This window comes from Oxyura jamaicensis, chromosome 21, assembly GCF_011077185.1.
Source record: "Oxyura jamaicensis isolate SHBP4307 breed ruddy duck chromosome 21, BPBGC_Ojam_1.0, whole genome shotgun sequence".
NCBI lineage: Eukaryota > Metazoa > Chordata > Aves > Anseriformes > Anatidae > Oxyura > Oxyura jamaicensis.
Genome location: NC_048913.1, coordinates 1312453 through 1326381, shown reverse-complemented (window position 1 = coordinate 1326381; position 13929 = coordinate 1312453). Strand labels below are relative to the sequence as shown.

The following is a 13929-nucleotide window of genomic DNA, read 5'->3' as shown; positions in this document are numbered from 1 at the left end:
AAAAAAAAAAAAAAAAAAAAAAAAAAAAAAAAAAAAAGCCCTGTGGTATATGTGTTTTAAAATCTAAGCTAGGTAGTGTTCCAGCTTAAGTGGCAAAGTTTAAAAAGAACGATCGATCAGAGGGTGAGAATTCAGATGCTGTTTGACTTAGGTGTCTAAGGTATAAGCCTGTACTATTTTCTTCTAGTTGTGGACGTAAAAGTCTGATTTTACACTGCAGTTTGTGTTGTGTATAGACAAAAGGGCACGTACAGACACATTTGTAGAAAATGCAGGCAGCGCATTCCAGCCTGGGCATTGGGCTCTCCTAAAGGGACTCCTGTTTAAGCGAGTCTTTTAGATTTCAATAAACCTCACGAGAAAATATATGTACGTGTGTGTATGTGTATGAAGGATCATTTGTCGTAGAATATTTTTGCCCAATATTTTCTCTTAGTGTTTTGCAGTCAGTTTCAAAAAAACTTTGGCCAAAAATACGCTTAGGTTCATTTCTTTTTAGAATAGTATATGAGCAAAACTGAATGAATGATGAATACAGAGCTCACTGAAAATCAAGCATTGTGTTTTCCATAACATGAGTAAGTGTTTTGCATGTTGTCAAACAGTAGCAACAATTTGAACAATTTCATTTTTGGTAGCTAGTATTATGGTATTTCCATACACAGTCATAAGTTCACAACAAAGCTAATGTAACAGTTATTATATAAAGAGAAACAAGCAAATTTATGAGCAGCAAAAGGCCATCTGGTCAAATATATCAAATTTTTATGCTTAGTTTAACTTAAGAAGCCACTTTCTCCCACATTGTAATCCCATGTACATACAGAGTCATTTTTTTTTCCATATGGAGTCATACAGAATTCTGAGTGTAGACATTAGGTAAATTAAAAATAATAAAAAAAAACCTCTCTGAAGCAGACATATATTTTGGAACCATTCCCTGCTCTTCTGATTTTTCAGTTGCGTTATTTGATATGCCTTGAATGAATGCTGTGTATTCACTCTACACCCCTGTCTGAGTAGAATGCTCACTCCCAATTATTCAGAGATTGTTAATCCAGTTTTCTTCCAAAAAAGGAGACTTGCAACTTAACAAAGGTTAGGAAAATACAGATTTATTTGATCTGGTCTTCTCCCAGAAAATGGGCCGTGTGTTTTTTTTGCAACAGAGGTTTGACTTCTGGACAACGTTGCATTATAACAGCACTCCTGAGAGTTAGTGCTACATTTACAGAAGAGCTTAATTATCATTGATTTTCTTTTGCTCTCAGAGAACTGAGATTTCCAACTTTAGCAGCAGTAATTGTTTTGAAAGTTTGTTTTCAGAGTGCCAACTTTATGCAGGTAAAAGCAGGTTGCTGATTTTTCAGGGTTTATTAATGTCTTGCTTATAATTTTTCATTTTATTGTGAAAATGTGTTTGTTTTTTTCTGTTGACTCCGTCAGTGTTGGAGTTTGTTAAAATATGAATTAAAATGTTCATAAATCTACTACACACTGACCAAATGTCCACATACAGATTAAGAAACATGCAGACGCTTTGATTTTTGATTCCTGATTGACATTGATAAGTGGTGTGGCTTTTACAAAGTCATTTAAAGTTACTAGCTGTCTATTTAATTAGGCATAAGGTAGGAATAAATAGTAAATGAGCAATGTGAAGGTCAATTAATTCATATTGAAAAGGGAAAGTGCTACATGTTTTTTGGGGAGTGAGGAGTAACTGCTAATGTATTGTTGCTTTCTAAAAATCAGAGTGATTTGAAATGGCTTAAAGACAACATGCTATAGCATCGAATTAGACACAATTCTTTTCATTCTTCTATAAAATTCAAAAATTTGTACTTCAAAACCCAATGGTAAAAAGGACTATCGAGCTTAAAACTGCATCTTTCAGAGAAATGCAAACTAACTTGGGCTTGTTGTGAAATCATATCAGACTTATGTGGCAACTCAAGTTGTGAAAAGCAGGAGTTTGTTGTCCTTCCGAGCTACAAAGCAAAATGCAGGCAAGGCGATTTCAATGAAGCTCCTTATGCTTGGAACACATGAACATAAGGGTATACTGTAGCTGTGAGTTTGCTTCTTGCTTTTGTTTTCAGTCCCTGGAATCACACAAACTATATAAAACTTGGACTGAGAATAACTAAGAGCTACTCAATTTAGAAAGGCTTTTTTTCCTTCTTCTTTCAAATGTCCATTCCCTCCAGGATGCCATCTAATTGATTCTTGAATTACACCCAGTCCTTAAGCACTGCCTGTAAGGCTGTGATTCCTCCTATAAAGATGTGCTTCCTGACGTCTGTTTTGAATTTGTTTTTCTTTAATTTCCTTTTAGGCCCCCGTGTCCTGTTATCTGCATTAAGCTGAAACTAACAACTAAAGCTGACATCTACCATGGCATTTCAGATTGCACACAGTTCAATAAAAATCTCTCTCATTTTCTTTTTTTAAAAATAGGCTAAGTTCATCCCTGCTGTTAGTGCACTTGATATTTAGGAAGAGTCACTGTCCAAGTGCTTTACGCTTTGTGACTGTTTTGTGTTCTGTTTTACTACTCGCAGCGATCATCAAATAAATGTAAAATTTTGCAAGTGCAGTCACGCTATTGAAACTTCACGAAGGATGTTATCAAATGCCTTACCGTCACCTTCGTAGTGTTACCAAACTCTCTTTTTCTTACGGTGATTAGCTGAGTTACTCATTCTTACGTTGTTTGCTGTCTGTTTTCCCCCTCCCCAGTTTGTCATACCAAGCATCCAGGTTGCCTCCAGCTCTGACTTAGCCCTGTCTGCTGTTCCTTAGAGCTCCCGCGTTCCAGCTTTGGCTCCTTCTTAGCTATCCTTCAGTCCTGCTTTGTATTTTTTTAGCCTATTGGTGTGTTACTTTAAACTGATAAGCAAGAAATTTTACTAGCATTTTGTCAGTCTGTTTACAAAGTAAATACAGCTTCTTTTGAGCTTTATTCTTCTGCCTCTGTGTTCACCTCTTCCCTGAATTTAAGTTGGTTCCTCTGTCTGGGTCATTTATTTAGATTAAAACCAGCAGAGATCCAAGTACCAACCCCTCTGGGACCACAAATAATACAGTACGTCTCCCTCGTCCCTTTACTTTCAGACGTTAGATATTGCTCCTTTCCAATGCCCCTCTGTTTTCTATTTTTTTAACAAGCTCTTTATCCTTTCTCCGTATCTGAACCTGGATCCACATAGCTCATAGTTAGAGCGAGGACCTGTCAAAGGGAACTTTTCAAAGACTTCCTGAACATCTAAATAAATTGACATACGGGAGGCCAGATCTCTCTTGCCTTGCTCATGCGAGCACTGCCTTTGAAGTCCCTGGAGCTGCCGGTGTGAGTGATGGGCGCGGGGTACCCAGGGCAGCCGCACGCCGGTGCGCTCGGAGCCCCGATGCTCCCCTCGTGCCTGGCCCTCGGCAGCACAAAGCCAAGGCTGGACTGAGGAGGACAAGTCTGAGGAAGAGGGGTAAGAAGGATATGGGAAAAGCAACCCAGAGTGAGCAAAGGTCCGTCTCAAAGCGGGATCAGCAGTGATCTGATCTAGAAATATTTCCTGCTTACGAGGTGCAGACAGGCAGGGAGGCAAAACCTTGAGCATCAGCAGAGAGGAGGGAGCTGATGGTACAGTATTTGTAGAATCAGCTGTGCAAAGCTGCTGAGGAAAACCCCACAGCATAAGAAGGATATCGGGTATTTGTTTTGCACATTGCAGTTTTCTGAAATGCTGAACAGTAGAAGCCTGGCAACTCATGAGATCAGATTCATTGCTAGCAGGTAGGGGGAGAGTAAGAGCTGGAAAACCATACATGTTAAACTTGTCAGCATATAAACTCCTTGTCCAGCTGATGTTCAAATAATGTCTTGTCTTCTGTGGTCATTCAGTTCACATTTTTTGAAAAAAGAAAAAAAAAATACTTTTTAAGTCTGACAAAACTGGGGTTTAGTAAGAGATTTGCCTTTCTTCCTATGATAATATTAATAATAAATGTTCATTATTAGAAATGTTGTAATATTTTTCAGTGGTTTAATGGTAGGAAATTCAGAGGTGAACAAGGAATCCATAAATATTCAGAGAGAGTGTTTCATAAATGTATCTCTGCTATTTCCAAAAATAATATAAATTTGGTTTTAGAAACCAAATAAAAATCACAGCTGTAGCACATCTGGAAATTATGTGTTTGACAATATAGATTTTTTACACTTACACCCCCTTCTCGCATTTGAATCTGTTGTGTTTGCAGGAAAATGGTACTATGTCCTTACTGTCAAGACAAATCTAGCTTCATACCTGAATGACAGAAGCCCAGGATCCATTTGTGTGCCCTGTTGGAGCAGTGGATTAATGGCACTCCTAAAACATGCACACCTAGGCCCACCATCGTTGTGCCTTATCACACGGTAGCTCAGCTCAGTGGACAAATTCTGCTTTTAGAGCAGTTCAGCTAAAGCAAGTGGTTTTGTGCTGGAATTACGGGGGCTTGTGAGCAGTTTTTATTTTGTCCCATAAGTGTGCAGGATTTGCAGTGCTCGGGAGTGGAGAAGGGAGTCTGCTTCCCGTGGGCTTTGGAAGCACAGCCATGTGCTGAGGTACAAATGATGTATTTAAAGGGAGACCTAATGAGGGACTCCGGTTGGTTCAAAGAATTGATTTTCTGTAGGTTTGGTCCCGAAACTTCTCACTGCGGCTCGAAGCTGCCCTCTTCTGTACAGCGGCTGCAGTGGTGCCAGCGCTGGGAGGGAGAGCAGAGGTCCGAGCTCACAGCACCGGGATTTGCAAATGCCTTGCTTTTATTTGGGGGGAATATGAATCCAGAGAGGTGGATGGCAGCTTTGAACATGCTTCCAACACATCTACCGTGGTTCCTGCCGAGGGATTTTTCAGAGACAACATTTCTTCACTCAGCAGCTTCCCTAAACATTCTGGCTTGGCTCCTTACGCTGCACATTGTTTTCATCAGAAACCAAATATTCGCTACATAGGAGTAAATCTTATCCTGTTTGGAAACTACAGTGTATTTCTTGGGAGCTATTGTACTATAATAATAACCATAATTGCCTTTAAAGGCATGCTCTACTGCCTGTATCTTGAGCACCACAAGGAATTTCAGAAATAAATCTAGGTTTGTCTGTATGTCCAGATAACTGCGTCGTGTACGGATGTGCTAGCTAATAATGGTTTCATATTTTTAACCTCCCTTCTTTCTTCTCATTCTGTCTTCTTTCTCCTCTCCCCACAGCCATATTTCACCTGCCTCCCCTACAAAATGAGAAATAAATTAACTCACCTTTCTTATTTTTACACTGATGTGTGGAAAAGTAATTATTTTGTTTAAAATTCTTATTTGTTTGGACGGCTCACTTCTTAATTAATCCTAATCCTTTCTTTGTGCTCCTTGAGTAACAATAATATTAGATTTGTCTGGAATGATTAATGCCTCGTGCGTTCCAGGTCCTCAGCTGAGTAAAGATTTATAGACCAACATTTTCTGGTTTTCTGGTAGTCAGATTTTTCTATTTTTTTTCCCCTCACGTTGCACTCTTTGGCATTTGCTTCTATTTTTCAGGTGTAAATACTGTGACAGGTCATTCAGCATTTCCTCCAACCTCCAGCGGCACGTTCGAAACATCCATAACAAGGAGAAGCCATTCAAATGCCACCTGTGTAACCGGTGCTTCGGGCAGCAGACCAACTTGGACCGACATCTTAAGAAACACGAACACGAGAACGTTCCAGGTAGCAAATGGCATTGCTGGGTGGTTCTGCTGGGGTGCCGGAGGGAGAAGACCCCATGGTCTCATCTCTCTGGTCACCTGGGGAGGCCTTTATGGAAAGCACTGTTTCTTTATGTTGACCATCATTAGGTAGTAAAAACCAAATGCCACCTCCTCACGCAGCCAGTGATACGTATGGCTGCAGTGCATCACGGTAGCACAGGCACGCAGGCAGAGCACTCAGCTCTGCCTCACTCTCATCAGGCCCGTGTGCCCTTTTCCAATCATGGAAGAGCAGTCTTGATACTAACCCACAGGGGACACTATCCAGGGAGCGTAACCTCCCATCATGAGATCTTTTGGTACAAAGTTGTTGCAGACACACCAAGCTCTACCAGGGGTTTTCAACCTGAAATGTATGTGTAGATTTATGTGAAATTCAAGAAGATAAACAGACTTTGTCCTGAGAGAAAAACTGAGGGAAGAAATTCCTGTGCTGAAGCCAGCTAAGTGATCTCTCAGCCAAGGGAAAAGCTTTATGGTAAATATAAAGGCAAACTGCTATACGATGGATAGTGGTTCCTAATTTGTATATACCATCTGTAAATGCTAAATACCATCCATGTTTCTCTCCGTAGTTCAGGTCTGGAAAAGATGAGCCTCTGTTGGCAGCTTTGGTCCATGAGATTTCTCTTAAATATCACATTCTCAATGTATAGTGAGGGGATTGTTGCATGATGTTCCTCCTTGATTTTTCCTCTTAATAATAGCTTTGACAGCATCTGATTGTTTCTCCTGTTCTCTTTTCTTGTTTCTCTCACTCAGTGAGCCAGCACTCTGGAGTCATTACAAACCACCTTGGGACCAGTGCCTCTTCCCCAAACTCGGAGTCAGACAACCATGCACTTTTAGATGAAAAAGAGGATTCGTATTTCTCTGAAATCAGAAATTTTATTGCAAATAGTGAAATGAATCAAGCATCAACCTTATCAGATAAAAGGTAGACAAGCAAATAAAATTACCTGGTGACATGTATTGTTAACATGGTTAAAAGACCAGTCAGCCTCTGTCCTGCAGTACGTGATTTAAAACACTCAAAAGAGAGAAATGTAGAAATGTAGCAGTTTGGAAGGAAAATACAATCAACTTTAAGCTCTAATCCTGGTGTTAAGTCTTTTCAGAAAGTGATTTAAGTTAGGAGGGCTTACATGAGAGATGCTAATATTCGGAGTTTAGCTGCAACTGGTGGGGGCAAGTAATGCAGTTGCGCTAACTGCAGGCAGGCAGATTGCTGCAGTTAGCTCCAGTGCAACAGTTGTCATAAAATGCAATTTCACTGCTAGATAAAACTGTCATTAGTGATCCATTGACCTTCTGCCATAAAATCAGTTGGCCTGTTCTGTCACAGATCAGAGGCACCTGCGTTTCTGGTTTAAGGTTTAAGTCCAAAATGTAAGTATGAGAAATGCACAGAATGATACAGTCCATGTAGGGAGCAGTAAGAAGTCTGGAACGTGCTGGCATAAAATTTCTGGTGAAGATGCTACGCTTGCCTTACGTCACTTGGTGGCATCCTGTTGGGTTCTTAGTCCATAGCACTGCTGATCACACTCTCATTCTCACAGTGTAATTTAAAACTCCTAATCTCTTGGAGTCTGCTCTGGGTATGAATAAGCAAAGTAATGCGAGAGAGAATTTAGTCTGGCTGTTGGATTACGCTGTGAGGAAGCTTCCTCCTTCTGGTTGCTAAAAGAGAGGTTGTTAGAATACAGAAGCAGAGAGGAGGAAAGCCCCTTGTCCCACAGATGTTACATTATGAGAGATGAAAAAGCATCATTTAAATCCAGACTAGACAAAATTCTAGTCTGAAAAGCATTTGGGTTGGTATGTACTTGACATGCTCATTGGCTGTTAAGAAGTTGTGAAGGCTGATTTTTAACTGCCTAAAACATGTCAGTTTTCCTTTTCCTTGCAGTGTAAATGATATGTGTATGTACAAAGATACATCTCTGCATGTTTGCATGCATATGCATATATAAAATTAATAAAGTCTTACATTGCAGTGAAAAGGCATGACTTACTCATTTGGTATCTTTTCTTTTTTCTTTTTTTTCTTTCCCCCTTGACCAAATATTTCAGGCCAGAAATCCAGGATATTGATGGCAATTCCCAGTGTCATGGATTATCAAATGAGAAAACAGAAGAAGTGGATGATGAAGATGAAGAACTGGAAGAGGAAGACGATGACAGCCTGACAGGGAAGTCACAGGATGAAACAGTATCACCCACCGCAGAGCCCCGAGGAGCATACGAGGATGAAGAAGATGAAGAGCCCACATCTCTCACCATGAGCTTTGACCACACCCGAAGGTGAGGTGGGCCGTTCCCTTTGAGAAGTCAAATGGGGGCCAGACATCTGACCCTGTGTCAGTGGTAGATTGTGAGTGCTACTGTTTTATTTTTCAAGCCATATGTCATACCTCCAGTTTGATTTAAGTATTCACTTGAAAGATTCCATTTTCACCATGGTGGGGGATACGAAACAAGTGGACTGCAAGGAGAATCTCTGATAAGATGTATAGCCAAGACTTGAGGCGTATTAAGAGAAAACACCTTTTCAGCATACCACAGTTCAGTGGATAATGTCTGTCTCTAAAACCCTGGTCAGGGCAAAGGGAGAGGCATATGTATGCAACCCAGTTTGTACTGTGCTCCCCATTTTATTTGTGACAAAATGTTGACTTCAAGTGAAGTCACCAGAGCTCTGGGGAAAAGTGATTTTTTTTTCCTGAGATTAACCTTCAAAATTCGTTTGTTAGCCATGGTGTAGGCTTAGCGTTGCTTTTTCTGCCTCAGTTTGAGATTCGTAACAAAAGTCCTGTGATGCAAAGAGCAGCCTCTTATTCAGTCTCGGTGCATCACTATTTTCATTGCAGCTCAGAATGCAGCAGTGTTCTGTGGACACTGATGCTGTGTCAGACGTGTCGAGGAGTGGGCAGCAATTGGACACCTCCACACAGTGAACTGTAGTCAGGCTGAACCACAAATATTTATAGCACTAATGCTTGCACGTGCATAGTCATGCTCTCCACTTTTTCTTTACTCCTTGCACTTTGTGTCATTTCTGTGTTCGTCTGTCTGTCCGCTCACGCATGTGGCTTGTGAGACCCCCATGGTATGTGCATGCAGGCACTGGGTTAGCACCACTCACATTGGCGAGTCTGCGAACGGTGAGACGAGCTAACAACAGGTCAACCCCTTCCCCTGGTCATTGGTACAGGTGTATTGAGGAGGACGAAGCCGGCTTGTTAGATTTGGAGCAGATGCCGAATTTTGGGAAGGGGCTGGATCTTCGCAAAGCAGCCGAGGAAGCATTTGAAGTTAAAGATGTGTTTAATTCCACCTTAGACTCTGAGACAATAAAACAGACTCTGTACAGGCAGGCTAAAAACCAGGTGGGTATATGACAGAACATTTTATCTAGCTTGCCGCCAGCATGTACTATAGGATTAGCAAGCAGCTGGCCTCCTTTAGCTAAGGTTTATTTTCTTCCCCATCCAGTGAGCAGGAATTCTGACTGTAATAAGTGAATCGTGTGGGAACTGTCTTGTTGCAACTATACAGAAATTGAGAACAAATGGAGTGGGCATCAGGTCTAGGTCACCAGGTCAATTTATCATTAAGCCTGTGTTGTGAGAACATGCTTATAGAGAAAGCTAGCGGCATCTGTCTGTTTTTATCTGTCTGTATAAATGTCTTTTTCTGACTAGTATGTATTTATGCTTCACTGTGCTGGACAGGAGAGCTCACACTCAACACTTTGAACTGTAAGCCTCTAAGAAAGGTGCTTGGAATTACTGCCCAATGATCGTCGTTGGCTGTGTAGGGAATTTGGGCTTCAGCTTTCAGAGAACCACTTTGCACCTAGCTATGGAACGTGGTGTAAAGTAAAGGGCGTGAATAATGTCCATCCTGACAAGTGTCAAGCATGTTAGTGGAGGCTTGATGATATTTAATACGGGGGATAAGCTCAGCTGTTGCACTGGAGTCCTTTTCTAACTGTCAAGCAGCAGAATGTGTCTTGAAATCTATCCTCAGTGTCCAGCAAAGCAATAGCTTAATGCAGCTGCCAAGCAGAACGAGATTTTTGATTTATCATCAGCTGGAATTGGTGAAGTTTCGTCCTCCACAGTAGGTGCTAGGACTAAAGCTGGGGGAAGGGACTGCTTGAAGACAGGACATGGCTTTTTTCCAGGGGGAACTAAGTAAAGCACAAGCCACTTGCCTGACTCGTGTATGTGTGCTGTTACTAATATGGCAAATGTACTAACTACCTGGGAAAGCTTGCTCCTTTCAAATTCGTCCAACTTTGTTAGGTCTGTCTGATGCTTGGCAGGGGTCTGTGTTTTTTGAACAAGGTTCATACTGAATGAGGTGCAAGCCTGGTCACACTTAAATGACCATAAGTAATTTAAATAATTTGAACCAGGGAATGCAGTCGTAAAACACCGTTTGTGTGAGCAGCACAGCACTCCTTGGGAGCTGTCTGCCTTTTACACAGTTTGAGAAGCGTGCATGTCCTTAACACTACCAGGCTGAACCTCTCCCAGCAGATGGTGTGTTGACTTGACAAGTAGGTCTGACTCTCAGCCTTTAAGAGGCTGAAGCTGGAGGACCGGTTAGCATTGTCACCATCACAGCTGCATTGCTAAGGGTCCTACAGCACTGAGTGTTGTACCAGTGTCCCAGATAAGGTGTGGTCTTTGGCTGTTGCCCTGCAAAGGTTTGTGCGTGGGTGGGTGCAGCCTCAGCGTGAAGGAGAGGGCTGCACAGCCACCACTGCACTCACACGTGGGAGCATCCATTGCACCAGGATGGGGGAAACTGCGTCCTCTGCTGTTTCATGTCACAGGTGGCAGTTACACAGGCTTCTACCTCCAGTACACGAGGTTATCACCTACCCAAGGCTTCACATTTGTTTGGGCTGTGAAAGGATGCAAAAGGCATACAAGTCTTGGAAGAGGGAGAGCATCTGGTTTAGAGAAGCAAGCAGATGGTTAGGTAGCAAACACAAGTCTCCAAGCAGTTTTTTCAGCAGACACTTACCACTTCACTGCAGCAATGACCCAACAAGAACACATGAGCACACTGGTAACACCAACGAGCTTTCCATGCCTGCGTTCCTAAATACTTACGAGCAGGTTTCCACGGGCAGCAGTGGGCTCGTGCCAAGCAGGGGGCACAGGGGGCCTGGCCACTGCCCGCAGCTGCCCCTCGTGCTGCAGCAGTGTGAGCGGTGCCAGCCTCTGTTAGCTGCTGCTTGTCTCTGGGCGTACATTTCTAGAAGCAAAACGAAGCATTCGGCCTGCATGCAGCCACTGTCCCCCAGCAGCAGAGGCTAGAGCAGGAGTGTGGGTGTGTAACCAGGTGCAGAGCCTGGCGCAGAGCGGTTTGGCTCTGTAAAAGCCAGGGAAGGACGGCATGGCCTGCCCAGCCCGGCCTGCGGGCTCTGGCAGCTCCAAGTAGCTGGAGTGATGGGTGTCATCCCTGCATGTGGGTGTAGATCTAGACCCACTGGCAAGATGGTTAGCCCAGGCCAAAGGGTGCTGGCGATCTTAGGTTTTGGTGAGGTGGTGCTGTGCTTCGCACAGGTTATTGTGGCCTACCCTGCGTGCGTATTCACACGTCCCCTGCGTTACTCTCTTCTCCTGCAGGCTTATGCAATGATGCTGTCCCTGTCTGAGAACGCTCCCCTCCACACGTCCTCCCAGAACTCCCTGGGTGCTTGGTTGGACATGGCAGGAGCAGCTTCAGAGTCGGGGACCTTTAACCCCATCAACCACCTCTGAGAGGTCAACAAGGCACTGGCCAGAGTCCCAGCGAGGAGGCGGTGGTGCTGCAATTATCCTAGCAAAAATCCCAGCAAGCAGAAGATGGATGAGAAGGCCTCAGGAGTGGCCTGGATTTATGGCTGAGAAAGAAACCTGTCGCATCCGACCTACCAGTCCTGCATTTTTACCCATCCAGAGTTTTCATTTGTAACTTATCAGAACGAACCTCTCCAAAACTGGATAACTGATGCAGCCCCAGGACTTCAGTCTGTAGGAATAGCATAAGCAAGACATGAATTGCAACAGTGCAATCAAATATTGGTCCCTCTAACATTACAAGATGGTATCACTGCGCCAGAGAAGCCCACATATAAATGACATCTTGAAACCGTGTGGTAGCTTAATGCTTTCAACTCCGCCAAATAATGGGATAGCAAGGAAAGGGAGCCAGATCGGACCTATCCCTGGTGCAATTCTGACAGTCACAGGAGTTACACCAGGGAAGGGTAAATTTAATTGACCTCAAAAAGAATCTGAACTTGTGCACTCCCACAGAAATATGTCCTATCCTTTGTTCCCAACCAAACGTACTGGCACAGCCCAAAGCTTCTCGAGTCTGAGGCCATGCTGCGTGCGGTCATGCTACGCTACATGCGGTGTCCCGGTTGAGAAATCTTCAGCCTGGTGCATTGCTGAGGCTGGGTTGTTGATGTGTAATGCAAATACGTGGTTCACAGTCATCAGCTGTGCCCTGAAAGCCCTTCTGCCTGTGCCTGGGCTGCTGCCTGCGCTTAGAGCATCCTGAGTGCTTCAGAACAAAATCCGTGCTCAGAAAATCTCCGGCGAGCGGGTGGTGGCATTCGGCCCCACTCTGGCCCCGTGCCTCATGGCAGGGCCGCTTGGACCTCCCCAGGTGTGAGCACCCCGGGTAAATCCGTGCCCGAGAGGTGCAGGTGTGTGCGGGGAGGTGTGCGGGGCGGGCAGGTCCGGCCTGCGGCGGGGCGCTCGCAGCTTCTGCTTCGCCTCCCAGGGTTTGCTTCAGAGTGGTGTCTTTTCAGTGTCGGCAGTATCCGGGAATTGTGGCAGAAATTTCTGACTCCTGCCGTTGGTTTGGTTTGCTGGATGGTTGTTGATGAGTAGCACACTGCCAGCTGGCCTGTAATTTTAATAGGAAGGTTAAAGTTCCCTTTCTTCAGCAGTGTCAGGGGTTCAACCCACTATTTGAGCACATATAAGAACAGAATTGTCTTTCTGACTCTAAAATTGCTCACAGATATTTTATGAGTGATTTCAGATTGCTTCGAAGTCTTGCTTTTTTTACCGATACAAAGCAACCTCCAGAAATGCTGTGACGTTTGTGCTGTTGTGCGTTGTAATTACAACCCGGTGTTGCAGCAGTGATTTTGCAGGTAAAGCTGAATTGCCGAACCGTCTGGGAAGTGATTAGACCTGTTCCAAGAACAGCATTGGCTATCCAGATAAAATTTAGGATGCGTGTCCTGAGAATTTGCTATTTGCAACGTGATAAAAATGAGAAATTCCGAGGCTTCGACTGCTGCTACTACCGAGTGAACGCCGGCTGGAGCCTGGGGTGCTCTGGCAGCCTGGCTGTGCGAAGCCAGAGAGGCCAGGGGGAGCCTTTCCCGTTGGGTCTGGCATATTTTAGTGCCAGCATGCTTCTAGCAGGTATCATAGCTGGTAGTAACTGCCTGCAGGACTGGCTTGATGGCTGGTTCCAGAGAAGCAGCACACGGTGGTCAGTGTATCTGCCTGTAAGTACTTGCCATGCTCAGGCTCTGCCGACTTTGAAAGAAACCAGACAGGAGCTCCTGTGCCAGTCCAGGATGGAGAAGCACAACACGGGAGCCCCATTCCAGCACACGGAAACGAAGGAAACAGCTACTCAGATAAAGTGGAGGTTTTGTTAGGGACCCTTTGTAACTCACTCTTTGCACCCCAGAGCACACCTGGGGCTGGTTTTGGATAGCTGGGAGCCTCAGACCACCTGAGGAGGAAAGCATCTCTAGGGTATCATCAGTATAGGAGGAACAAAAGGTAAACTAGCAGCGTCGGTGTATTATCCAAGAAATTTTGCCCTTCCCATTTGGTTTTCCGCATCACCCTGTGAAAGTGCCCAAGGCTCTGAATCCACCAGGCAGCAGAAGCCGAACTGCTTCATGTATTTGCACAAAGCTCCCGGGCAGACACGGCCCAGGACCCGGCACTGTCAGGAGGCACCGGTCTGCGAGGGGCAGTGGGACGCCCCCAGCCCCTGCTGCCCGCTCGCTGCTGCTGCAGCACCGCCCTGCCCAGGCGCTCGGCCTTTAAATTATTCCCCAGGGGCCAACTGAAAATAATAAAAGAACT

The 13929-nt window shown here is 44.3% G+C and overlaps 1 protein-coding gene across 9 annotated transcripts in view; it reads left to right on the top strand.

Annotated features, from left to right (window-relative positions):
- PRDM16 (PR/SET domain 16) overlaps positions 1–13087 on the top strand; it is a 306284-nt gene extending 293197 nt beyond the window's left edge. For 8 of the 9 annotated variants that reach the window (XM_035344711.1, XM_035344710.1, XM_035344712.1 and 5 more), the window contains 4 exons: positions 5584–5753; positions 6557–6731; positions 7871–8101; positions 11446–13087. In XM_035344711.1, the coding sequence (XP_035200602.1) occupies positions 5584–5753; positions 6557–6731; positions 7871–8101; positions 11446–11458 (589 nt within the window). In that variant the 3' untranslated portion in view covers positions 11459–13087. Of the gene's footprint in view, positions 1–5583; positions 5754–6556; positions 6732–7870; positions 8102–9011; positions 9187–11445 lie in introns of all 9 variants that reach the window. The other variant, XM_035344715.1, reaches the window with a different exon arrangement.
- The last annotated feature ends 842 nt before the right edge of the window (positions 13088–13929 follow it).